General features: G+C 57.4%; 14 protein-coding genes across 14 annotated transcripts; 9 read left to right on the top strand and 5 right to left on the bottom strand.

Annotated features, from left to right (window-relative positions):
- Positions 1-57: 57 nt before the first annotated feature.
- On the top strand, positions 58-669 carry OT_ostta10g00110 (NIF system FeS cluster assembly, NifU,C-terminal; the record flags this gene model as incomplete). Its single annotated transcript, XM_003081398.1, has 1 exon — positions 58-669. One exon carries the CDS (start codon positions 58-60, stop codon positions 667-669), a length of 612 nt encoding a protein of 203 aa, XP_003081446.1.
- A 326-nt stretch (positions 670-995) lies between these two features.
- On the top strand, positions 996-2,129 carry OT_ostta10g00120 (Endoplasmic reticulum vesicle transporter,C-terminal; the record flags this gene model as incomplete). The annotated part of the gene is made up of 1 exon (XM_003081399.2): positions 996-2,129. One exon carries the CDS (start codon positions 996-998, stop codon positions 2,127-2,129), a length of 1,134 nt encoding a protein of 377 aa, XP_003081447.2.
- Positions 2,130-2,416: 287 nt separating this feature from the next.
- OT_ostta10g00130 (FAS1 domain) lies at positions 2,417-5,989 on the top strand (the record flags this gene model as incomplete). Its single annotated transcript, XM_022983088.1, has 5 exons — positions 2,417-4,429; positions 4,480-4,604; positions 4,654-4,792; positions 4,858-5,005; positions 5,103-5,989. 5 exons carry the CDS (start codon positions 2,417-2,419, stop codon positions 5,987-5,989), a joined length of 3,312 nt encoding a protein of 1,103 aa, XP_022839731.1.
- A 29-nt stretch (positions 5,990-6,018) lies between these two features.
- Positions 6,019-9,432, bottom strand: OT_ostta10g00140 (Armadillo-type fold; the record flags this gene model as incomplete). The annotated part of the gene is made up of 1 exon (XM_022983089.1): positions 6,019-9,432. The coding sequence occupies one exon, from the start codon at positions 9,430-9,432 to the stop codon at positions 6,019-6,021; it is 3,414 nt and encodes a 1,137-aa protein (XP_022839732.1).
- Positions 9,433-9,584: 152 nt separating this feature from the next.
- On the top strand, positions 9,585-11,153 carry OT_ostta10g00150 (Helicase, C-terminal; the record flags this gene model as incomplete). The annotated part of the gene is made up of 1 exon (XM_003081402.2): positions 9,585-11,153. One exon carries the CDS (start codon positions 9,585-9,587, stop codon positions 11,151-11,153), a length of 1,569 nt encoding a protein of 522 aa, XP_003081450.2.
- Positions 11,154-11,186: 33 nt separating this feature from the next.
- On the bottom strand, positions 11,187-13,319 carry OT_ostta10g00160 (Metallopeptidase, catalytic domain; the record flags this gene model as incomplete). The annotated part of the gene is made up of 1 exon (XM_003081403.1): positions 11,187-13,319. One exon carries the CDS (start codon positions 13,317-13,319, stop codon positions 11,187-11,189), a length of 2,133 nt encoding a protein of 710 aa, XP_003081451.1.
- A 314-nt stretch (positions 13,320-13,633) lies between these two features.
- On the top strand, positions 13,634-15,289 carry OT_ostta10g00170 (Hypoxia-inducible factor 1-alpha inhibitor; the record flags this gene model as incomplete). Its single annotated transcript, XM_003081404.1, has 1 exon — positions 13,634-15,289. The coding sequence occupies one exon, from the start codon at positions 13,634-13,636 to the stop codon at positions 15,287-15,289; it is 1,656 nt and encodes a 551-aa protein (XP_003081452.1).
- Positions 15,290-15,384: 95 nt separating this feature from the next.
- OT_ostta10g00180 (JmjC domain) lies at positions 15,385-17,190 on the bottom strand (the record flags this gene model as incomplete). The annotated part of the gene is made up of 1 exon (XM_003081405.1): positions 15,385-17,190. The coding sequence occupies one exon, from the start codon at positions 17,188-17,190 to the stop codon at positions 15,385-15,387; it is 1,806 nt and encodes a 601-aa protein (XP_003081453.1).
- A 791-nt stretch (positions 17,191-17,981) lies between these two features.
- On the top strand, positions 17,982-19,198 carry OT_ostta10g00190 (Zinc finger, RING-CH-type; the record flags this gene model as incomplete). Its single annotated transcript, XM_022983090.1, has 3 exons — positions 17,982-18,087; positions 18,258-18,304; positions 18,488-19,198. 3 exons carry the CDS (start codon positions 17,982-17,984, stop codon positions 19,196-19,198), a joined length of 864 nt encoding a protein of 287 aa, XP_022839733.1.
- Positions 19,199-19,391: 193 nt separating this feature from the next.
- On the bottom strand, positions 19,392-20,582 carry OT_ostta10g00200 (Thioredoxin-like fold; the record flags this gene model as incomplete). The annotated part of the gene is made up of 1 exon (XM_003081408.2): positions 19,392-20,582. One exon carries the CDS (start codon positions 20,580-20,582, stop codon positions 19,392-19,394), a length of 1,191 nt encoding a protein of 396 aa, XP_003081456.2.
- A 120-nt stretch (positions 20,583-20,702) lies between these two features.
- Positions 20,703-21,719, top strand: OT_ostta10g00210 (unnamed product; the record flags this gene model as incomplete). Its single annotated transcript, XM_003081409.1, has 1 exon — positions 20,703-21,719. One exon carries the CDS (start codon positions 20,703-20,705, stop codon positions 21,717-21,719), a length of 1,017 nt encoding a protein of 338 aa, XP_003081457.1.
- Positions 21,720-21,916: 197 nt separating this feature from the next.
- Positions 21,917-22,879, top strand: OT_ostta10g00220 (G-protein beta WD-40 repeat; the record flags this gene model as incomplete). The annotated part of the gene is made up of 1 exon (XM_003081410.2): positions 21,917-22,879. The coding sequence occupies one exon, from the start codon at positions 21,917-21,919 to the stop codon at positions 22,877-22,879; it is 963 nt and encodes a 320-aa protein (XP_003081458.2).
- A 504-nt stretch (positions 22,880-23,383) lies between these two features.
- Positions 23,384-24,559, top strand: OT_ostta10g00230 (Heat shock protein DnaJ, cysteine-rich domain; the record flags this gene model as incomplete). The annotated part of the gene is made up of 1 exon (XM_003081411.2): positions 23,384-24,559. The coding sequence occupies one exon, from the start codon at positions 23,384-23,386 to the stop codon at positions 24,557-24,559; it is 1,176 nt and encodes a 391-aa protein (XP_003081459.2).
- A 50-nt stretch (positions 24,560-24,609) lies between these two features.
- On the bottom strand, positions 24,610-24,828 carry OT_ostta10g00240 (unnamed product; the record flags this gene model as incomplete). The annotated part of the gene is made up of 1 exon (XM_022983091.1): positions 24,610-24,828. The coding sequence occupies one exon, from the start codon at positions 24,826-24,828 to the stop codon at positions 24,610-24,612; it is 219 nt and encodes a 72-aa protein (XP_022839734.1).
- Between the last annotated feature and the right edge of the window lie 4 nt (positions 24,829-24,832).

The raw sequence follows: 24,832 nt of genomic DNA on the forward strand, positions 1-24,832 counted from the left end.
CCACGCGTCGGCGCGGAGGGGGGTGCGCGGCGCCGACGTCGTCACTTCGTCGCGCCCATGGCTTTCGTTCGCGCGCAGTCGAGCGCGAGCGCGTCGAGCTCGAGGACGAGCGCGCGAACGTTGGTGCGACGCACCCGCGGTCGGGCGTGGCGGCGAACGCGCGCGCGCGCGTCGCCCCCGACCTCGGACGGCGCCCTGGACACTCTGGAGCTCACGGCGGATAACATTGAGAAAGTGCTCGACGAGGTGCGACCGTACCTCATCGCGGACGGTGGTGACGTCGAGCTCGTGGAAATCGATGGTTTAAGCGTCAAGCTCAAGCTCAAGGGCGCGTGCGGGTCGTGCCCCTCGAGCACGGTGACCATGAGGATGGGGATCGAGAAGCGTCTCCTGGAGAAGATTCCAGACATAATGGAGGTGATCCAGATCGAGGACGAGATCGAGGGCTTACCCCTGACCGAAGAAAACGTCGAGCAGACGCTGAACGAAATCAGGCCCTACCTCGCCGGAACCGGCGGAGGGGTGTTAGAGCTCTTAGATATCGAAGAACCCATCGTCAAGGTGCGCCTGACGGGACCGGCGGCCAAGGTTATGACGGTTCGCGTCGCCGTGACGCAAAAGCTGAGGGAAAAGATCCCATCCATCGCCGCCGTGCAGCTGGTCGAGTAAGCGCGGTTGCGAGAAGCGAAGGCGAGATGGACACGTAGGAGACTTGTCATAACTCACATTGCCAACCAAACATAACGAGCGCGTCGAGAGTCTGGGACGCCACAACGCGAAGTGCGCGCGCGCATTGATCGCGCTGAGACGCTCGCATCGTCGTTTGAATCGTCTGCGACGGCAGTACTCGCACGTTGACGGGCGTTTCGTATCATTCGCGGACGCACGTCGTGCGTTGAGGAGGACGAATGAACCGTCTCGATCGCGGTGGTTTAACCCGACGTAACATCGGATCTAACGCTCGGGATGACGATGAGGTGACCCCAACGAAGAGAATGAGCGCTCTACTCAAGTCTTTAGACGCCAATCCTAAGCTTAAGGAGGACTACGCGCGACAATCAACGTCTGGAGTGATCATCACGTTGGTGTGCGGAGCGTTGTGTTTGCTCCTCTTCCTCGGCGAGTTCTTCGCGTACAGGACTACCAAGGTGGTGAGTGAGCTTAGGGTGAATCCCATGGGCGTTCACAGCGTGACGCCGAACGCCGAGAGACTGAAGATCGACATCGATATCACCTTTCACAGCATGGCGTGCAATCTCATCACGTTGGACACTTCAGATAAAGCCGGGGAACAGCATTACGACGTGCATGATGGTCACATCGAGAAGAGGAGAGTAGATAAAGATGGCAAACCTATCGATGCAACGTTTACGTCTGAGAAGCCGAATAAGCATAAAGAGATGGTGCAGGCGCTTGAGAAGATGAACCAGACTGATTCAGTGGTTGGAAACGAGACCGCGTTGCAGAAACAGGATCGGGCTCATCGCTTTGCTGGTGTTTTCGGGTTCGAGAGCATGCTAAAAGAAGCTTTTCCGGAGGGTATCGAGAACGCTTTTCGGAATGAGGCGCGTGAAGGGTGCGAAGTGAAGGGATACCTTGAAGTCAATCGAGTGCCGGGACGGATTTCCATCTCTCCGGGCAGAGTTGTGATGATGGGCATGCAACAATTTAAGCTGAATGTGCACACAGACTTGAACTTGACTCACACGATACATCGTTTGTCGTTCGGCGAACGATTTCCCGGTTTGGTGAGTCCCCTCGATGGTACCCATCGCTCACTCCCCCCGAACGCGGTGCAGCAATATTTTCTGAATGTTGTGGCAACGACGTTTCAACCGTTGAGAGGAGACGCGAGGATCAGCACTCATCAATACAGCGTGACTGAGACTTTCACAACATCTCAGCGATCCCTGGGGGGCTCATCAAACGGCAGGGATCCGGGAGTATTCTTCACCTACGAAATTGAGCCGATTCGTGTCGATTTCAAAGAAACGCGCACGACATTTGGAGCATTCATCATTGGGATCTGCTCCATCATCGGAGGCGTGGTGACGATGGCAGGAGTCGTGCAAAGTGCTGTGGAACATTTTTCGAATCAAAAATCTTCGTTCGACGTAGCGAATAGTTAATTCTAGTTTCCTTGTAGTCATAGCAAGTCACATCGTGCTTATATTGTGCGCGCACCTCACTCATCGCCTCGTACTCCGTAGGGGCGACTTCGAAACCTTATGGACCATGTCTTTGCAAGATGAGGGGTGCACGAGTGTCGTACTTCTGTACCTCGGCAGTGCCTCTGCGTCGAGGTGGACTTGAGTACTGCAGCGTTCTCCTCCCACTCCTATGCTGCTCGTGGTTACTGGTGAGTGGTGCACATGCATGCACCACTCGCCTTTCGAGAACAACGATCTGGCGAGCAATGAGGAATAGTTTCGGAACGAACTCGAGTGTCGACGAACAGTTCGAGACGAGCGCCGATTTTTTTGGGGCGCTCATAGATGTTGGGATGGCTTCGCGGTGCGCAGGCACCTTGCAGACTGCGGCGACTGCTTCGGAGCGCGTGACGCTTTTGATCACACCAGATGACGCTTTTGAGAGAGCTTCACTCATCATGAATAAAGGATTGGAGGAAATTTTAAAAGATGAACATTTAGTGTGCGATATTTTGGAGTCTTCCATAATTTTTGGCTCACTCGATCCACGTGATGTTCAAGACGGGACGCAACTCAACACCGCGTCATCGACCGTGCCGAGGCTGCGAGTTTCGATCGTGCAAGACGTTAACATTCGCAAGCTGAAGATATATAGCGACGCTGGACCCACCGTGGCGGATGTTTTTGCCACAGATATAGTCGTGTGCTCACAACTACGCGGTGTCCTTGTCTCAGACCTGTTGATCCCGTGGCTGGCTCCTGACTTGTTTCCGAGCGTTTTCAAAATTGCTGGATATTTGCCACAGCTTAGTAAGACAATGGAAGCGCTTCGAGTCACGGAGTCGTTTCGAGTCATGTTCGAATCAAACGAATACAAGTATGATGGGTCCGTAGCGAAATCAAGTGTGGTCAACTGCGCAATAAACAACGGATTTCGAGCTTATTTCCTGCCTTCAAATCGAGCTTGGAGACACTTTTTCCTCAAAACTGAACTGACCGAGTCCGCTGTCTTCGCTGATCACGCTCTACTTCTGAGCATTCTTCTGTACACCGAGCTGCAAGTACAGGGAGACGTGGCACAGGATGCCTTGATGTCTTACCTCTCGACAAGCTTCGATGCGAGTCAGCGACTACGCCCAGTTGGTGCGTCGTCATTTTTGAGCGCTTTCCCGGGTCAAGTAGAAATTCCTTGGTTACGCCTACAGGTGGATGTTTCAAGAATTATGCCTCGATACATGAAATTATCTGGGATTTCGACAAGTTCACGCTTTGAGAACACAGCGCAAGTGGTGGCTTCCGATATCGCCTCTTGTACTGGGGTCGTGCACGTTATAGATCATGTCTTGATTCCACCGACACTGACGGCATTTCGTCAGTTATCGTTGCGCAGAGACCTTTCCATGTTCACAGAAATGTTGCGTGCCCCCGTGAATTCTGAGTTGCTGTTAGAGCTCGATACGCCTTCTGAGAGTAATGTTTTCGTAGACAGCATCGTCTTTGCACCCACAGATTTAGCTATAAAGCTAACTTTGACGTATTTGGGTTGGAGTTTTGAGGATTTACTGCAACAAGAGGCTTTGGTGGAGCAATTTGTGACGTACCATGTCGTCGGCACAAGAAGCGGTGCAGGAGCACCAGAGAGACTTCAATTTCGAGTGGGATTCATTCGCGATCAGCAGCAACTCACAACGCGACTGGCGTACCCTATTTTATCCAAGCGTTCCGCCAACACGTTTGAAGGAACACCAATAGCCAAAACAGTCAGAGTCCTTTCTGCGCTAGACACAAAGAAACTCCTTTTTGCTCCCCGGTACAGCCTCCAGGGGCGCTTGAATACCGCGCAATTCATTACGACGGACGTTCCGTCGACGAGCGGTGGCATAGGTATCATCAATGGAGCGCTGATCCCTCCCACAGCGGAACTTGGTCTGAGTTTGTACGATCGACTTTGGCGCACGCCGACGTTACGTGTGTTCCGAGAGTTGATCAACGTGCTCGGTCTCCAGCGCGAGTTTCGCGTACAAGGATTCGGGAACGGAGACACTACCATTTTTGCACCGACGAACGCGGCTTGGTTTGCGCTTCTGAGCGAATGGACGACGACGCAGGAGGATCTCATTGGTAGCTCGACGGCTCTCCTATTTGACATTATTTTATTTATGATTGCACCACGAACGGAGCATTTTCTCGACGTTGAAAGAGAAACTTACGCACCATGGCAATCGAAAGACGCGAGAGACGGAGATGAAATCATAACTGCACTGTCGGTTTACACTTCGGTGGGAATGGAACGTTTCAATTATTTCTTTTTAATTAATTATTATTTTAGAGTGCAAATATAATGCGATTTGGAGCGCAGCAACGCTGCATAGGGCAGGTATGCACACCAATCAACGCGTTTATAGCGGCTCCACGCATCATCGGTCCAACGGCGAGCTCTTCCATCTCACAGAGGTAAAATTCATGCTTACCGATTCGGCTCAGGTTGAATTGTCCCGCGCAGTGCACCTCGAGCAAACTTTGCGCGGATAATTTCGCCGGTACGCGCGTGTCTTTCATTGCTCATTTTCAACGCACACATCAATCCATACGTGCAGGATATGTCAACAGGTCAGCACGCTCTGAATGGTGAGCTGTACACGGTAAATTAATTACTTCAACTTCAAACATTTAATTAATTAATTGTCGTCGAAAAAATCATCTGTAGGTTGACAAAGTGCTGCTACCGCGTTTTCACGACGTCTGCCGCACTGCGGATTTCACGTATCGGCGCGGCCATGCGTTTGAGTTGAGCGAAGGTCGCATTCGGCGATTCGGTCAATGCAAGTCTCCGCCTTGCTCCTACACGCTTCCAGGTTCGAATTATTTCGGCGAATTCAATTTTCTTAAATATACGACTGCGCGCGCGATCTTCGTCGTTTCTGACTGCAATTTTTCCTGTAATCTTTGCAGGTCTTTACGGTCGGGCGGGCTTGAGAATATCAGTGGAGGCCGTCGTCACGTACGATTCATTACCGATCTGTGATCCTTGGTGTTTATTAATTACATGGTGGTGGTGCATACCTTGTACTGGCTTGATTGCTCAAACGGTGGCGACGATCGGAGGATGCGCGCCATACCAGACATCTTGCGGCGGCTCACTCGTACTCTTCGTTACGGACGCGGGAGAAGTGCGATTCGGCGCGCAGACGTTCATGGACTCGTACAACAACAGCCCACTCGAATTGGGCGGAGGCTTGCGCATCGTCGATGTTTCGGTGCCGGGCAAAGGCTTCGTAGCTCGGGATGGAATCCGATTCAAGGTGCTTTGTACGTATGATGGCGTATCGAACACGACAAAGATCTACATAAATGACAAGTTGAGAGGCATAGCAGATCCATACACCATGGGCCAATTCGTGTTCCAACCTTTCTACAACGTGTCTGGCAACTTGCATGAGAAGATAACGTTGGGTAACGGTGAGCACTCGAGTGATCCAATCGGACGGCCAAGTGATCTTTTAGAAATGTATGGAGACGCTCCAGGTACCACGAGCGCACGAGATCGCACGTTACCAGCGATTGGACACTTTGCGGTGTATGAAGCCTCACCACTCTTCGAAGGCTCCCAGCCGACTCAGTACTTCCTTCCCTGGACAGGGATCATTCACGATGTTTTCGTATACTTCGACAACGGATTATATCAAGGCATTCGATATCCGTCAACATGCGTGCATTTGGAGCCCAGGGAACCGGAAATCGATGATTTTACAAATCTTGTGACAAGTCGACGGCGGTTGCAAACAGCGGTCGTTCCTGGGGTACGGATCGGGGCTCGTCGGCATCGTCGCGAAAATTAGCTATCTACTAGAGTTTGAAACTACACAATCTATAACGCTAAGGAGTTCAGAGTACTGAGGGCGAATTGTAGCTCGCCGCTTTGTCGTTTTTCGGCATTCGTCCGGTACCTTGGAACAATCTCAGACACACTGGGCAGCACGTGCGCTCCGGCTCGCCCTGGTCCCCACGTGGGAGTGGGCACTTCGATGCACGCACCCGCGCGAGCGATTGTTTTGACTAGATACAACCAGACCTCGTCACCATTAACGTTTGCAAACGCGCGAATAGTCCTCGACGCGGCTGATCGTAGTGCGCTGTCACCCTCGACGGCTAGCTTTGCGATGATAGGCACAGACTCTGCAACCAAGTCTCGCAATGCGTCTCTTGAATTCTCTGACGCGGCGATGGTCTCCAGCGTTCGACAAATTGAGATGCGAACGTTTTTTGTCAGCTCAAACGCGACTTCGTGATCGGGAATGAAATCAGTGTCAACCGTATCGGCAATTGTGAGGAGGTCAAGTGAACGGTGTCGATTATCAGAGTGACGAACCCCGTGCGTGAGTATCCGTGCAAAAATCGGCCATAATTCTGCATGCGTGCGCTTCGCAATAAACTCTCCACCACTGGTGAATGCGAGCGTGTGTACAAGCTTCAAACTCGCCTCGAATGCTTCAAACTGAGTGGAGAGTTGATACCGACTGCTCAGTGATAACACGACGTGAGGCCAAATGTTGTGCACATGCGGCAGAACACGTGCTTCTTTGTAGAGTTCGGCAATGTCAAAAGGTAGTGAACCTTTGCCACCGTAGGCTTTGAGTACCTTTAAGATGTATTTCTCATGTCGCAAAGCTGATTCGGCGGCAGCCAAGCTCTCGATGCCGAGTCCACAAGCCAAAGCGGCCAGGCTTCGATTTCCAGTGTCAGGGGATTCCAGTATTGCACTGATGCATCGCAGTAACTCCGATGCGCAACAAACCATAGATTGGATTCGACGAACGCGTTCTAGTGAACTCGACTGCGTCGATTCAAGATCGTCTGGAAGTACTTTTTGAATTTGCTCCACAAACACTTCTGAGAGCTCGTCGTCACTGTCTGGCTCTTCTGGGTGATAAATCTGCAGTCGTTCCACAACGTTGCGAGAACATTTCTCGATATCTCGTACTTCTAGCAAAACTGCAGAGCAGTACTCTTTCATGGCGACTAAAAATCCCTCGGCGTACGACTGGGTTCGTTCTCGATTCGAAATTAAGAAAGTCCGTGCCGCCAGTTGAACTGGTTCTGCGAGGAGCTTCACCATGCTCTTTGCCGCATCAGTCCTCCTCAGTAACGCTGCAAACAGACGAGGAGCGCGATGATGCGTGTCCATGTGACGCATCTGTCTAGATACCATGTCAATGACGTAATCTGCGTTCGCGATGACCAGATTTCCGATCGCTGAATGATCTGCATTGACATAGTCATACTCACCGCTTCGAGCCAGAGTGAGCAAGACAAGTGCCGCGGTGTCTCGCACCGCCGTAGAATCGTCGCCAAGCTTATCGAGCAACGGGCAAAGTACGGTAGCCAAGAGCGAAGTGTTTCGAATGTAATCCGCGCCAAGAGCCTCACCGACTATTCCAAATCCCTCCATCAACTGGCAAAGCAGAAGAGCATTATCCTGGTCCATCGTGTCGATGTCCCAGACTTGACTGCACGCATATTCTTCGACGACCAGACCGCAAAATTGAACAAGATACTTTTTGTCGACTTTTTTCTCGTTGATGGCACCATACATCATTTCATTCAGAGCGACGATGTGTGCAGTGGCGTTTCGTTGCCACATACCCGTGGTTGCAAGCGCACAAAGCTGCTCTCCGTTATCTCTCAAGCTGTTCAAGAAGAACTGAGCGGTTGGAACGAGGTACGCCTCAGGCGAAACGTCCGTCGTAATTGCTGACGCTGCTCCGAGCAATCTCAACACTTTAGCAAAGTCCTCGTAAACGCCTGATACGGCAAAGTACTGCAACCGTGTTGGCTTCCGAGGAAGCGTTCTCGCAGTGGGCACGCTTGCTTCACTCAAGTCTATCAACCGCAAAGATTGCCCCGCTCGAATTCTTTTCGAAGTATGATTTTCAATTAGGAGGCACTCAACGATTGTAGAACACAGCAGCTCTCTGAAAGTTAGATTCTCGAGGAGTATTTCCTTCACTCGCACGGGACCCATGAAATCGAGCGCAATGAGTAGACATCGAACGTGTCCAGCGGCTGCCGGAGCACATGAATCGCGTAGCGTATCCGCAAATTTAAACAAATCCTCCTTCACTATGGCTTCGAGATCCTCTCGAAAGACGCGACCGAGAGAATCAAGAGATTTCAGTTCGTCCATGATGGGTTTTGAGACTTGAGGCCAGTCATCTCCCGCCGCCGTCAGCACGCACTCCATCATCCGACGTCGAACCTTCTTCCCCAGAACGTGTGAACAATTCTGAATGATTCGAGCGGCTGTTTTCGCGCTTTGTAGTCTGACAGAGGCACGCTCGTTACGGACGAGTGGAGGAATCGTCATCAGCACCGCAGCTTCAACTCGCAATGCAGCGTTGCGCAACCACTCACCGTGCCGAATCACTCTAAAATCTCTTTCAGAGCTCTCGACGTGAGGTGGTGGCTCGTCTTCTCTCGAAACTTTGACATCATGATTTTTCACAATTTTCTGATTGCCATTTTGCGTCGATTTTTTCACGATGTCGGCCAGAGACACGACGTGTAAATTTGCGCTCGCATCCAAATCGCTGAACTCATCGTACAGAGAATCGTTCAGCACGCACGTTAGAATCGACCCCAAGGAGCTCAGGGCGTACTCCACGCCTTCCGACCCCGCCCCGCCCGGTCCCGCACCAACGTTCGGGCGAACGCCGCTCGCTGCTGCGAGCGCTTTGGTCAGACCCGAGACGACTCCCGGAAGAAAAAAAGCGAGCGCGTCCGCATCGTTCACCGTTCGTATCAGTCCATCCAGCGTCTCCAGCGCGATCGCGCGCAGGGCTTTGCTCCCCGACATCGTCTCCTCGTGTGCGATCGATATGAGCGTCGACATGACGAACCCGAGCGTGGGCGCCGTCTCCGTTTTCCGCAGGGCGTCTCGCGTCCCCGACGCGCCTAAAGCGCACGCCGAGCGCAGCGCCCGCACGGCCTCCGTGGTCACCCCCTCGTGTGCTCCTCGTCTCGGCAGCGTGAGCACGCCAGCGATCGTCTCTACACATGTTCGACCGTCGCGCTCGCTCTCGATCTCGAACCCATCACCGAACGCATCCACCAACGCGCGCTCCAAGGTGTCCCGCGCGCGCGCCAACGCCGTGGGATTACTCCTCTGTTCGTCCGTCTGGCGCCCCACGACCGCGGTGAGGGCGCGTATGACGTTTGAGGAGATCACGACCGGGCGCGAGGACGAGGTCGATGGACCCTCGTCCTCGTCCTCGTCGTCCACCATGACGACGCGTGCGCGTGGCGCGGAGGCGACGGAGGCGGTGCCGGGGCGACAAAACACAAAACACAAACCCGCTCGGCGCTACACAAAACATAAACCCGCCGCCGCCGACACCGAACGACCGACGACCGCACCGGACGACGACGACGACGATCATGGGGTCGAGCGAGAAGAAGGAGAAGAAGGAGAAGAAGGAGAAGAAGGAGAAGCGAGAGAAGAAGGAGAAGTCGGCGAAGCGTGACCGAGACGGAGGTGCTGAGAAGAAGACGAGCGATGGCGGACACAAAAAGAGCAAAGTCTCGTCTTCGAACGAGTACGCCGCCGTGGGCGATCGCGAGCTCGCGTCGACGTCGAGCGCTTTTCAGAGAGTGTTCTACGAACCGCCGAAAAAGCTAGCTTCGATGTCGGCCAAGGACGTGGCGGCCGCGAGGGAAACGCTCGCCATCACGCAGGTGGAGGGACTGGACGTCGATTTGGCGCCCGTGAGCACGTTCGAGGACGCGGGATTCTCCAAGGAACTCCTCAGAGTGACGGCGAACTTTCAGAAACCGTCGCCGATTCAGGCTCAATCGTGGCCGATCGTCATGAGCGGAAGAGACATGGTTGGTATCGCGGCGACTGGCTCGGGGAAGACGCTCGCGTTCGGGATGCCGGCTCTGACGCAAATTCGCTCTCAACCGCCGTGCAAGCCGGGTCAGCCCATCTGTTTGGTGCTTGCGCCCACGCGTGAGTTAGCGCAGCAAACGGCAAAGGTTTTCGACGACGCTGGTGAAGCTTCGGGCGTTCGTTGCGTGTGTGTGTACGGTGGTGCTCCGAAATACGAGCAAAAGAACGCAATGAAAGCTGGAGGAGGCGCCGCGGTCATCGTCGCCACGCCGGGTCGACTTCGCGACTTTATGGAAGAAGGTGTGATTAAACTGGATCGCGTTACGATGCTGGTGCTCGATGAAGCGGATCGTATGCTCGATTTGGGTTTCGAACCTGAAATTCGCGCCATCGCCGGAGCCACTCGCGCTGATAGGCAGACTGTCATGTTTTCCGCGACGTGGCCGATGAGCGTGCAAAGCCTCGCCTCGGAGTTCATGTGCAATCCTGTTAGAGTACGAATCGGTTCGGAGGGCTTGAAGGCGTCTCAAAGCATCACTCAAATAGTCGAAGTTGTCGAGCCGCAAGACAAGGATAGACACTTGGCTCGTGTCATGAAGCAATATCTGGGCAGTCCCAAGGATTGCCCAAGAACACTCATTTTTGGTCTTTACAAGAAGGAATGCGCGAACCTTCATCAGCGATTGTCTCGTGAATGGCCGGCGGTGTGCATTCATGGTGACATGTCCCAGGCTGACCGTGAAAGATCTGTCGAGGCGTTCAAGAAGGGAACTTCGCGAATTTTGATTGCCACGGATGTCGCGGCGCGCGGTCTCGACATCAAGGGAGTCGAATACGTCATCAACTACACATTTCCTCTCACAACTGAGGATTATGTCCACAGAATCGGTCGAACTGGCCGCGCTGGCGCCACAGGTCTGGCCCACACTTTCTTCACTCAGCATGACAAAGCGCGAGCCGGCGAACTCGTGAACGTGTTGCGCAAAGCAGGAGCCGAAGTTCCCGAAGATCTCACGAAGTTTGGTACCCACGTAAAAAAGAAGGAAAGCAAGCTTTACGGTGCTCACTTCAAGGAAGTTGACATGACCGTGAAGGCTACGAAAATCACGTTCGACTAAACTACCGGTACTATTCCTCGATGTTGTAATTTCTCATCTCTTTGGTCTAAAACCTCCTCCTACTTCGACGAGAGAATCCTTTCCCAGCACTTCTCTCACCAACTTTTCTGGATCCTTCGACCCTCCGTGTCGTAATAATTTATCGCGAAGCGTCTCTCCCGCCCCAGAAGCGAGACTGTCGCTCACAAAATAGCGTTGCCAGATGTCGTTCGCTAAGACATCTGCGTACAAATACGAATAATACGTGGCACCATAACCGACAAAATGTCCGAAGCTAAGCTCCCAGTTCGTACCGGGAGTGGGTTTGAACAGACTGTGGTCATTTTGTACCGATGCCGCGATGTCGGCGACCGCGTTCGGCGACAGTCGAGAGCTTTGATCGTGAAGCTCTAAGTCTGTGAGCGCAAACACCAGCTGCTGCTGCGCCTCAAGCGCGCTGAATATGTCCTTGGACTTTCGCAGAGCGGCAATCATCGCGTCAGTTATAGGCTCCTGAGTGAGATAGTGTCTTCCTAACAGCTTCAATGCGCTCGGATCCCACGCGAAGTGCTCGAATAAATGACTAGGAACCTCAACAATGTCCATCGGAGCTCTCGTTCCGGAGAGATGTTGGAACTCAGTGTCGGATAGCACGGAGTGCATCGCATGACCGAACTCGTGCAGCAACGTCTCGACCTCTCCATGGGTCAATAACGATTTTCCAGTTCCACCGCTTGGAGGGAAGTTACACACGAGAGCGACCGATGGATGCTGTCGCTCTGTTGGAGAAATCATGCGACTGCACTGAATCACGAAGTGAGCTGCGTGACTAAATTTTCCCGGTCTGGGGAGTAAATCCAAGTACACCGTGCCTCGCGTTTCACCGTCTTTTGATTTCACGACGAGCTTTTTCAAATCATTAGTCCATCCTTCGCCTGGATCCAAGTCTTTTAATTCGATTCGCATGCCCAAAACGCGTTCGAGAAGAGCCCCGATGCCGGTGATGACACCGTCGAGTGGAAAGTATTCCGAAATCGCGGACGAAGTGATATCGCACTCGTATCCGCGAGCTTGTGCCATCAAATAAGTTTTATCCCACGCTGAGACGCTTTTCCCACCATTGTACCGTTGAATCACCCCGTACTCCTCCTCGGAGCGTTCTCGAAGACTCTCTGAAAAATGTAAGAGGAACTCGCGAACGGCCTCTGGCTTTCGCGCCATCAAGGGCGCCGTCGCAAAGCTCGCGTACGTGTTGAATCCCAGACAGTGAGCGACGTCGGTTCGAGCGGACAAGAGCTCGGCGAGGACATGTTTGTTCGGTTCAGGTCCAGAATTTGCTGCTACGTACACATCTCTTCGGGCTCCGGGATCCCTCAGGTGCCGCAACAGCGCGGACGAATTGGACGAGTCCACCATTCCCCTCCACGCTTTACCATCTTTATCTTGTCTAAATTTCCGTTTAACCGAGCTCGGCAGACCATTGAACGCGCTCGCCTCCAGCGAAACCGTGCTCGAGTGCTCGGGACGAAGCAAGTTGCGTTGGAACTCCATCCCGAGTTCCAAACTTTTCGATAAACTAGCGTCGAAATCACGGCGAGCCGCGAGATCTAAGTGGATACCACCTCTCTCGAAGTCTTCCTGAAGCGTGAGCGCCACTCGCGCGCCCTCTTCGCTCAGATTGTTCCCGTCTGTCTCCCTCGCCCGCCGAAGCGCCTCGTACAGCCCGACGTCTGCGTTCAGGCTCGCGACGTACTCCTGCAGAGTCACGTACGCGCGCTCGGCCCCCTCGACGTACGTTTGCGACGGATGCGTGTGTCGGCACACCTCGGCGACGTCGACGACGCGACATATATCATCTGATATCTCATCCAACGCTCGCACGCTCGCGCCGCTCGGCGCGCGCGCTCTGAGCTCGCGCGCCTTCGCATCGCACCTCGAGATCGTCTCTCGCGCCAATCGCTCGAGATCGCTCGATTGGTGAAACCCCTCGAGTCCGTACAGCCCGCGCGCGCGAGCAGACGCTCGGCGCCGACCCAGAGGCGCGTCGAGCGCATCACAGCGCCGACCGCTCGAGCTCGAGCCCGCGTCCAGGACGCCACCACCGATCGATTCCGATCGACGTCCCGACGACGAGACGACGTCGAGGCCGGCTCGCAGGCGACGCCCGAGCGCTCGGCTCGACCGCATCGACCGCGCGCGACCGTCGGGTCGTCGTCGCTCGACGTCGACCGCGCGCGCGTCGTCGGGTGTCGGTCGACGCCATCACGTGGCGACTCACTGTGTGGGGGCCGTGGAGCCCATCGAGCGTGCAGGGTTTAGGCGATAAATCACGCCAACGCCCGAGACGCCCGCGTCCACGTCCACGGCGCGCGGGTGAAACGACGGTGATGCGGGACAAAAAAAAACGCTCGGCGGTGAAGCGTTACTTTGACGACCGTCTCGCGAGCACGGGCGCTGGCGACCGCACTCGCGACCGCGATCGAGGCGATCGTCGAGCGACGATGGACGACGACCACGCGCGGGCGTCGGCGGGGACGACGGGCGATGCGCGATGCGGGACGAACGGTGGACGGTTCGGTCGAGGGGTGATTCGAGCGAGACGACGCGCTCGACGGGGACACGGGAGCGATGCGTTGGCGCTCGCGCCCACGACGACGCTGAGCGATGTGTTCAGGACGAATGCGATCGACGCACACGTGAGCGCACGATCGTTGAACGCGTGTGAGGATCCGCCGGCGAGATACCCGCCGACGTGCGTCGACGCCGAGCGCTCGGCGACGGCGACGCGCGACTTCAAGGCGATGTCCTCCAGGGAACACCAAGACGCGATGGCGACGATGATGCGAAGTCAGCCAATGGTTTTGAAGAGGACGGGTGTTTTAGGCGACGTAAGTTCGAAGTACGTGGCCGATCGATTCCAGGGACTGGAGCAGACGTGGGATTTTGAAAGAGTCGCGTCGGCGCTCGGAGCGAGCGAGTGGGAGTGTTTGATGTGTCCCTCGAGCAAGCATAAATTCTTGGTGTGCGATGCGTCTAAGAATGCGCACGGCTCTTATTATCACATTCGTGAGCCCGAGGTAGAGACGATGCGATGCAAGTTTGAAGATTTCGTTCAGTGCGCTCGAAATTGGAGGGAGAAATCTATTTTATTTGACGCGGAAATTTTCACCGCGAAGACGATTGTGAACGCTGAAGATATCGCAGACCCACCGCCCAAGAGTGACTTCGATCAAAGGTGTCCAGACGACTTCATCAAGAATGTTTGTAGTGGGATCGACTGGGGGTGGTTCAATCGATTCACGCGAGCGCAGCGATTCGGTCAGCTCCTCTCGATGCGTCTCGTCGCTGGTCAACGCGATAGCTTGAACCCAGCGCGCTATTATCTCGAAGAATCGATTCACCTACAAGTAAATGGACGAAGAAGAATTTTGCTGATTCCTCCGAAACACTCGTTTGGAGGTATGTACCCGTACCCCGTTGCCCACCCTTACGATGGCTACAGCATGGTGGACCTCGACGACGTGGTTTACGGGCAAACGCCAGCATTCACCTCGGTTAGAGGCCTAAGCTTCGTGCTCGAGCCGGGAGACTTTCTCTACATCCCTCGTGGATGGTGGAGACACGAGCAAGGTCTGTCAAAAGAGCATATTCATTTAGATTTCAGGCTTTTGCACGGAAAGCGACCTAGAGCTCGTGACATGGCGATACTTCCAGTGTCGCGGAGCATCGAGGAACGACTTGCCGTCGCAGAGGGAATACATCAGATTAAACACTGGCTTAAAGTCATAGCCGAGGCAGAAGACGCGAACTGGATCGATTTAAGCACTGTCAAGGGTCATAAGCGTATTAAGATGACGCAAATGGTGCGTGATGAGGTTGATTTGAACCTCGGGCGCGGGTCGTGGCAGGCGTTTCTTCGCACGATGATCGATGGCCGACTCGATCCTACTCCCTGGTTGAACATCTCATTCAGAGAGCCACTTTACCTCACCGACAAGCCAGTACACGTTGCGGACACTAGAAATGAGTTGGAAAAGGAGTTTCCTGAATTTTACGTCGCCAAGCTGAAGAAAGAAGGGTACGCCGTCGACTATACTCCAGTGTCGGTGTTCAATCCAACACATCCCGAAACAATCGCGAGTGTGCCCAAAGCTTGATCGTGTGCCCCCGCGTCAAGATTTAAGCGCACGAGTTGTAGTACTTATACAGTGTAGATCATTACAAATAGTCTAACACACGTAATGCCCAAAATCTATCTACCGGTATCAGTTTGCGCGAAAGCCGAGGGTTGGGTGAGTAGTTCAGCGCTGAAAAAGTCATCCAGTTCGTGGAACTTTGGACAGCAACGATGATGGCGAGACATTCCGGTCTCTTCCTCGAGTCGTCTGTACACTTCGTTGACTTCTTCAGCCGCCGGTTTCCAATCCACGTAAGCGAAGTTGACGGCGGCTTTCCAGCCATCGCCCAGGTTGACGCCCCAGTGAATGGAGCCGTAATCGCTCACCACGTAATCTCCTGCGCGTTGAACGTGTCTATATACTCGGATTCGGCCGTCCTTGCTCGCGCGCTTTTTGTTCCACTGTTCGATGCGCACCGGATCGAGCCACAGCCTGCGCATTTCAAGGATATCCACCGAGTATTCATCCCCGAGCGTTTCACGCAAGTAGGTGTGAACCAAGTAAAGATCGGAGCGCGGAATGCTGTACCATACCACCGCTGACTGAGACTCCGGGCGCTCAAGCAGGACGTTTGCGGATGCAAAGGCGTAATCTTCGAAGTGCATCGGGAAAACGGAGCCGACCCCCATGTAGTAGAGCCACGGCGTGATGATGCCGACGCCCCAAAGCTTCTTATCGCTTTGCGCTTCCACCATCTTCAACACGTCTGGGTTAGACTCGAGCGATACACCCAAAGAGCTGTGTCGTTTTCCTTTCTTCTTACTCTCTCTTCGTTCGACCCGTCGTTGCATCACGGCTGAGGGCAATCGTGTGACTTCACCACCTGTGAACTTCCGTTCCTCTTCTCTCGCCTCGTCCACCGTTTGCTTGATCACGTTGTTATACAAGTCACTCGACTGTTCTCTCGGGGGAGGCCGCACGTCGCTCACACCCCTTCGCCAGTGGTGAGAGGCTTCACATAATTGCAGACATTTCTTCAAAATACTCGGCTCCCTCGTCCCGAGAAAACGTGGATCCCACGCATGTCTCTGCGTGGTCTCGTTTGGATCGACTTGGCGCACATTTTTCAGGAGCGCTTCGATGCTGATCCCCTGCAGGTACGGGAACTGAAGAGGAAATCCACTGTGGACTTGCTGTAAGAACCACGCCTCACGAGCATCGACGTCCATCAGCCTGAACTGATCGGCGTGCGTTCGAGTTCTCTCCTGAAAATCTTCGACAAACGCGCCAACCTCTCCGTCACGATCGTGATCGTCCATAGCTCGGAACGGTTGAAGTAAACCCGTCTTACTGTCAGGCAAATTTTGTCGAATGTACTGATAGTCAGGTCCAAGCGTCGATAGTTTCAACTTTTTGGTCCCGATCCACGATAAGTCGCACAGAGCGCTCGCGTCGTCCAAAAGATCCCAACCGTCTTCAATCTTTATCACCATTGCGCCTTGGTTTTCAAACTCTCGCCACCATCTCTCGTCTTCACCTCGTAACAGCTCCTCCGGGGTCACTTTGTCCCTCAACACACTGTAAAACGTCTGAAGCGTCGATGTGTCTCCTTTTCGCGCCCTCTGGTGCGGGTAAAGCTCACACAAAGTGCGTCCCCGGGACGCGGAGTTGACCGGCGGCGGCGTGCGTTCGCCCGTCCCGCGCAACACCGCTATCTTTGTCTGCTCGCTCGTGTCCGCTTCCGAGCTCGACCCTCGCCGATTTTCAACGTCCTCTTCGACGCCGTACGCGGTGTCGATCGGGACGTCGGACGCGAAGACCTCTTTCCGCGCGAGGTCCGGCGGCTCGTACCGATACGCGAGGTTCGACGGCGTCGGGTCGTACGCCTCGCTCCGGAACTTCTCCTCCCACACCCGCTTCTGTTCATCATGTATCGCCATCGCATCTCTCTTTCGCGCGTCACCGTACCGCCCATCGTCTCCGTGCGGACTGGACAGCGCGCGCGCCGCGCGCGCGCGCAGGCACGCCGCGTTCGCTCGCCTCGCCCGCGCGTCCCCATCCTCCCGCTTCATCTTCTTCCCGACCCGTCGTTCACCCCCCCACGCACGTCCCGCCTGTCCCCGCCCCCCCGTCCGCGCCTCCCGTCCCTCTCGATCGCGTCCATCGCGCGCGCGCGCCTCCATCGCCGTCCCGTCCGTCCCGTCCGTCCCGTCCGTCCCGTCGTCCGTCGCTCGTCCGTTCCGTCCCGTCGCGCGTCCGTCGCGCGTCCGTCGTCGTCGTCGTCGTCGTCGTCGTCGTCCTCACCCGATCGTCGCTCGATCCCGTCCTCGCCGCGATGACCAATCGTCGTCGCGTCCGTCGACGCGGGACGAACGACGATTGGCCCGCGGGACGACTCCACCGGACCGAGGGTGTGTCGTAGGGTTTAGAATCTCCACCGTCCACGACGTCGAGTCGCTGATGGAAAGGCTCACAGCCGCCTATCGATCAGTCGCGACGTGACCGATCGACGACCGATGCCACCGATCGATCGATCGACGACCGATCGCGTCGATGCCACCGATCGATCGACGACCGATGCCACCGATCGATCGACGATCGACTGATCGATGCCATCGATCGATCGACGACCGATGCCACCGATCGATCGACGATCGATGCCACCGATCGATCGACCACCCGGGCGTCGCGCCGCGTCGCACGTCGCGACGCGCGCGTGGCTTCATCATCCATGCGCGGGCGAACGCGTTCGAGCGCGACGACCGAGGACGCGGGCGCGCGCGCGCGCGCGCGCGCGAGTGCCGCCGACGATGCCCCGCGGTCGTCCTCCACCGACGGTGCGCGCGGGCGAGGACGGGCGCGATCGCGTCATCGCGACGATTCGCGGACGACGTCCAGAGCGCTGACCGCGCATCGATCGCGCGTCGTCGCGATCGCGCGCGATGGAGACGGTGGATGTGACGCGCGCAGAGCACTGACGGACGATCGACGCGATCGCGTGACGCAGAGGATCAGTGTTGGATCTGTCTCGACGGCGACACCGCGGGACGAGAGGTGCGCGATTACGCGCGCGAGATACGACGACGCGGGGGAGATGGGGGGCGCGCGTTTTTTCGCTTTTTTCGCTTTTTTTGGGAAAATATCTGTGTGGGATATTTGTTGAGTCATGACTCGTGGAGAATGGGACTCTATATGTATGGTCGATCCCGACGACTGACGCGCCCGCCGCGATTGCAGTTGTATCATCCGTGCGCGTGCCCGCGATGGGCGCACGCGAAGTGCGTGGCGAGGTGGCAGTTACAGTGCTCGGGGAAACCGGAGGAGGTGATGTGCAAATTTTGTCTGGAAAAGTTACCGGATTGGCGAGAGACGTTGTTTCAGGACGTCGTCGGCGGACGGTCGAGCGACGACTTCACGGCGACGACGTCGGGGACGAAACGACGGAGCATGGATGAAGATAGACCGCGTCGATCGTCCACTGGAACGATGCGAATGCAAGAGATCCAAGATATTGAGAATGCGTCGTCGGATGACGTCGACAGTGAAGTTCGAGGGGACATTATCGTCAAGTTTAATAACATTTCGTTCCGGTGCCAGGTACGCACGGGACCAGAGGGACTGGCTGATTTCATGCGACAGATCAGAGATAAGTGTGGAATACCGGAGGAAAAGATGAAATCGCTGAACCTGACGTATCGCTGCAAGGATCCGAGCAACGGTATGCCGATGACGCTCGAGGGGCTGAATGAGAGCGCCTTCGACGCCGCGGTGTTGTGCTCGGCGGTTCAAGATAAGATGAAGCACGATGCGCGAGCTTCCCACCCGAGGTCGCCCGGGTCGTCGAGCTCGGAAATTACGTCTAGATCGAGTAGAAGACGCTCCGGCGATCAGAACTCTTTCGAGGAAGGGCGTCGCGGCGACGTCTCGGCGTTTCGAAGATACGAGTGAAAACTCTTCCTCGCGTCGAGCACCCGAGCCATCTCATCTCGCTCAAAATTTTGCACCGGGAGAATCGGCGGGCATTATTGAAGCCAAGTTTATGTTGATTCTCTCAAACCGTGATTAGTATATAAGCTGTACCCGTACATTAGAAGTCTTTGCTTTTTGCACATTAACAACCGAACGATGAAAGCCCGCAATACTAGAACAAGTCCGCGATCATACTCGCGGCGTCGTTTTCGCCACGGAAACCGCTCAATTCAGCGAGCTTCTCCAGCGTTTGTTCGCCCTCTAACTTCTTCCCGTCGATGACCCAGGTTGGGAAGCCCTCCACGTTTGCCGCGGAGCACGCGTCCGCGACGGGGGTGCCGCGTTCCCAACCGTTCGGGAAGCACTCGACGTACGGAATCTCCGCCCCAGCACCGAACGTTTCCTTTTGTTCGATGCAATGCGAGCACCAAAAAGCACCGTACATTTTCGCGCCCGTCTCCGCGAGGTGCTTGGCGAGCGAACGCGAGTACGCCGTTGACTTTTGTTCCAGCTGCGGGGGAGCGTACGCCAACCGGAGCCCGGCGGTCGAGCTCGCGTCCGGGCTCTCGGTGAGCACCAGTCCCATCAGTGCCACGGTGATAATGTACAGAGCAACCGCCGGCGGCGCCGCGTTCGCGCTCTCTTTACCACTCAAGCCCGCGAAACCGATGCCGAAGAGCGTGAAGGAGATCGCCGCCGACGTAAGGCAATACAAACACTCTGCGCCGCCGAGCTTGAACGCCAGAACGTACAGTAAATACGACGACACGGCGGCCAAACCCGTGGAGGCGAAAAAGAGTAGCACGCGCGACTTCCCGTACTTGGACTCCAACTCCGCGTCTCTGTTCTCGTCGCCGCGCTCGACGAGCTCCGTCTGCGTCTTCGCCGCGCCGAACGCCAACGCCGCCACCATTCCGTACGCCACCGCGCCGTACGCCGACAGCGGGATCCCAAAAAGCTCGGCGTACCCACTATTCAGCGCCGTCTGGCATCCGCTCAGCGGACACGCCGCCTCGCCGCCGGTGAGCTTTTGAAACGCCAGGTACGACGACTCCAACGCGCCCGCCGACGCGAGACCCCCCATCGCGCTCAACGGCGGTCTCGCCAGAGGCGTCGGCGTCGGTAAGTTCGACCCCACCATGGTCGATCGTTTTCTCTCGCTCGCGCTCGCCGCGGCGTCGTCCACGAGCGCCGGCGCGCGCGCGAGGTCGTCCGCGCCCGAGCTCTCGCGCGAGACGACCGAGCGCTTCGTCGCGCGTCTCGAGCGCGCTCGAGCGCTCGCGCGTTCGATGCGCCCGCGAATCCCACGGTCGGTCGCGATCGACGCGCGTCCAGCGCGCGCGCGGGCGAAAACGAGCGACATCGCGCGCGAACGGGGCGGATAAGATGCGTCGCGCACTGATGGGTGAAGACATTCGCGCGACGACGCGACCGCCGCAGACGCTCGCGAGCGCGCGGACGACCGCGACGACGGGCGAGGACGATGGAGACGTTGACGATGGAGACGTTCGCGGCGTCGCGATGGGTCGAACGCGTCGATGCGCGACGCACGGGGCGACGGGGGCGTGGATGGGGGCGACGTCGAGCCATCGATGCATTCGCCGCGTCGGGGGCGTCGAGGGATCCGTTCGCGCGCGCGCGCGGGCGAACGACGACGACGGATCCGTTCGGCGATTCGACGCGTAGGATGACGTCGGGGGCGCGGACGACGACGAGCGAGACGAAGACGCGACCGACGGGGAGGTATCCGGCGTTCGAGGACGCGCGCGTGTACGAGGTCCCGGAGCGATTACGACGACCGGGGTCGGTGGAGAACGACACGTTCGTCGTACACAAGTCGTTGGAGGATGTGTTTCCGGGAAGCGGTCTCGCGGACGCGTTTCACGGCGACGGAAGGTTTCGAACCGGCGTTCGACTCGCGATGCGGGACGATTTGTTCGTCCCGAATGAAAAATTGAGCGAGGCGCGAAACGCGACCATGCGAGCGCTCTCGAGCTCTGTGCACGTGAATTGGTTCGAATCGCGCACGGGCTACGCCGCACTGAGCGCGCACTTCGCTCGTCACGGCGTCAACCTAACGGGCGAGCGCTTCATCAAAGGTTTGGGCGCTCTGTGCGGCGAACCGTGTCACGGAACGCTCATCGACATAGCGAGCATAGGCAAACAAAAGATTCGCCACAGTTGGCATCAAGATTCTGGGTACGATCGCTTCACGGTCATGTTGGGATTCCCAGCGTCAACTCCGAGCGAGGACCCGCCCCCGGGCGTGGGCGTGTTCACGCACGCGGTGAAGCTCTCGCATCCGCTCGTCCAGCTCGGCGACGACGGTTCGGTGATCCAGTGGGAAGATTTCGTCCCGTACGAGGGTGATTTTGCGGACGAGTACGTCGCCCGCCCCGTGTTCAAGCGCGGGCAGGAGATCATGGTGTATCGCGACTCGGCGATAATACACTCCGCCCCCGACCAGAGCCATCGAGAGGCGGTGTGGCGCTTCATGTGACGTCGTCGCGATCGCTCGTTAGCCCATGGAATACATTCACGCGTTCGATGACATCAATCTCGACGCTATTGGATTGGTTATTTTCCCATCCACGCGCCCGTCGTCCCGAGCCCGCGCGTCGCCGACGCCGACTTTGCCCGCGTCGCCCCGCGCGTCGCCGCCGCACTTTGTCGCGCTCGACCCGCGCGTCGCCCGTCATGCGACTCTCGCCGTTATCTCGTAAACACGATGCACACGGTGATGAGGTCTGGTGCGTCGCCTTTGACGCGTCGTCGTCGTCGTTATTCACCGGATCGCTCGATGAATCCGTCAAGCGCTGGGATGTGACATCGAGCGAGGGCGACGGCGGTGACGACGGACCGATCGATGCCCTGAGCTCGACGCACGCGTACACGGGACACGCATTAGGCGTGGTGTCCCTGGCGACGTCCACGGACGGGCTCGTCGCGGCGTCGGCGTTAGATGGGGTGATTCGCGCGTGGGACGCGAGCACTGGGGAGACGGTTCTGGCGCTCGAGAGCGCGCCCGCGGAGTCGTGGGGCGTGGCGTTCGATCCATCGAGCGGATCGGCGAATCTCGCGGTCGCGGGAGGGGTGTCGCAGCGTGTGAACGTGCACGACGCTCGAACGGGTGAGAAGAAACAGACGATGGAGCTTCCGGCGACGACGGCGGAGACGCCGAAAAACGGACGATTCGCCCACTGCGTGGCGTACTCGCCGGATGGGAAGCGCATCGCGTGCGGTGCGTCGGACGGCACGGTGGCCATCTTCGACGTGAAGACGGGAAAATGCGCGAGTTCGCTCACCGGACACGCCTCCCCGGTGCGAGACTTGACGTTCTCTCCCGACGGGAAGACCCTGTACACGGCGTGCGACGACGGCTACGCGCACGTCTACGACGCCCACAACAAATCACTCATCGACTCCCTGGGCGGTCACAAGAGTTGGGTCTTATCCGTCGCCGCGCATCCCGACGGCAACGCCCTCGTCACCGCGTCCTCGGACTCCACGGTGACGCTCTGGGATCTCTCCTCGCGCGCTCGAGCGCACGTCGCCTCGGATCGCGCCGACGCCGCGTGGTGCGTCAGATTCTCTCCCGACGGCACCAAGCTCGCGTGCGCCGGCGCTGATCGTTCCGTCTCCCTCTTCGCCTTCGCCTGAGGCCTCGACGTCGCGCGCGTCCATGGTGTAATGCCCGAGTTCGCCCGCGCGTCTCCGCCCGCCCCTCCGCGCGTCATCTAAAAAATCCACCGGTGCGGACTCGTCCCGCGTCGACGTCGACGTCTCCCCACGTCGCCGTCCCGGCGGGATTCCGACGCCGCACACGCGAGCGCGGCGAGAGGTGCGCGATCGACGTCGTCGCGCGCGCGTCGGCACGCGTCCGCGGTCGTCCGCCCGAACGTCGTCGTCGTCGAATCCAACGCGCGCGCCGCCGGATGGATGATCGAATGGAACGCGATGGAATGTGTCGACACCGTGGACGCGCGCGTGCGCGAACGGGCGCTCGCGCGCGCGTGAACGGTCGGGAAAGGGTGTGCGCGAAGACTGACGACGCGGTTTCGGACGCAGGGCGTGGACGAGGGAGAGATGCTCGCGAACGCGCGCGGGACGACGGAGACGCCGCGGACGGCGCGGCGGCGCGGCGACGGCGGCGCGCGGACGACGATGCGGATGAAGAGACCGACGCCGCGAGTGGGTGGACGGATGTCCACGGTGACGCGGGCTGGAAGGGATTATTACGACGTCTTGGGGGTGTCGCGGTCGGCGGATTCGAAGGAGCTGAAGCGGGCGTACAGGCAGTTGGCGCGCAAGTTTCACCCCGACGTGAACAAAGATCCGGGGGCGGAGGATAAGTTTAAGGAGATATCCAACGCGTACGAAGTGCTGAGCGATGATCAAAAGAAGGCGATTTACGATCGTTTCGGCGAGGACGGATTAAAGGGTGGCATGGGCGGCATGGGCGGCATGGGCGGCATGGGCGGCATGGGCGGCATGAGCGACCCGTTCGACCTGTTCGAGTCGCTCTTTGGCGGCGGCGGCATGGGCGGCATGGGCGGCATGGGCGGCATGGGCGGCATGGGTGGTCGATCGCAAGCGCGTAACCGACCGACGCAAGGTGACGATGAGCGCTACGACCTCGAGATCGACTTCCTCGAAGCCGTGTTCGGGGTGGAGAAGGAGCTCGACACGATGCGACTCGAAAACTGTGACAAGTGCTCGGGGAGCGGCGTCAAGGCGGGTACCAAGCCGACGACGTGTGGCACGTGTGGCGGCCAGGGTCAAGTTGTCGCCACCGTGCGCACGCCTCTCGGTAATTTTCAGCAAGTCACCGGCTGCCAAGCGTGCGGGGGGACTGGTCAGTCGTCCACGCCGTGCCCGAGCTGCGGCGGCGACGGTCGCGTGCGCCGCAGCAAGAAAATTCAGCTGCGCGTGCCGCCGGGCGTGGACAAGGGTTCTCGTCTGCGCGTCCGCGGTGAAGGCAACGCCGGTCGCCGAGGCGGCCCGCCGGGTGATCTTTACGTCTTCATCAACGTTCGCGACGATCCGGAGCTGAAGCGTTTCGACAACGTCAACATCAGCTCCACGGTGACCGTTCCGTACACAAAAGCCATCCTGGGCTCCACCGTCAAGGTGCGCACGGTAGACGGACCGGTCGATCTGAAGATCCCGGCCGGGGTCCAGCCGCAAGCGACGCTTCTCATGGCCAAGCGCGGCGTCCCCAGACTCGGCAACGACTCCGCTCGCGGCGACCACTACGTCACCGTCAAGGTCACCATCCCCTCCAAGCTCTCCGACGAGGAACGCGCGATGATCGAAAAATTGGATGAAAAGCAAAAATAATCGTCATTCTTTCGCCATTTCAATATATTTTTAATTCGTCACTCAACCCGTCAGCGCGTCGCCCACCCGCCCGCGAAGCGCGTCCCGATTCGCGCGAGCGCCGCGCACACCCCCGCGAGCACCACCGCGACCGCCGCGACGACCACCAATCGCCGCCCCGCCCCCTCCACCACCGTCCGTTCGCTCATCGGTCGCCTCGTCGTCGTCGTCGTCGTCGTCGTCTTCCCATTCGTCCCACGCGTCCCAACCCTCGCATCTCTCGTCTCCATCTCA

Source organism: Ostreococcus tauri (assembly GCF_000214015.3).
Source record: "Ostreococcus tauri WGS project CAID00000000 data, contig chromosome 10, whole genome shotgun sequence".
In the NCBI taxonomy this organism is placed as follows: Eukaryota; Viridiplantae; Chlorophyta; class Mamiellophyceae; order Mamiellales; family Bathycoccaceae; genus Ostreococcus; species Ostreococcus tauri.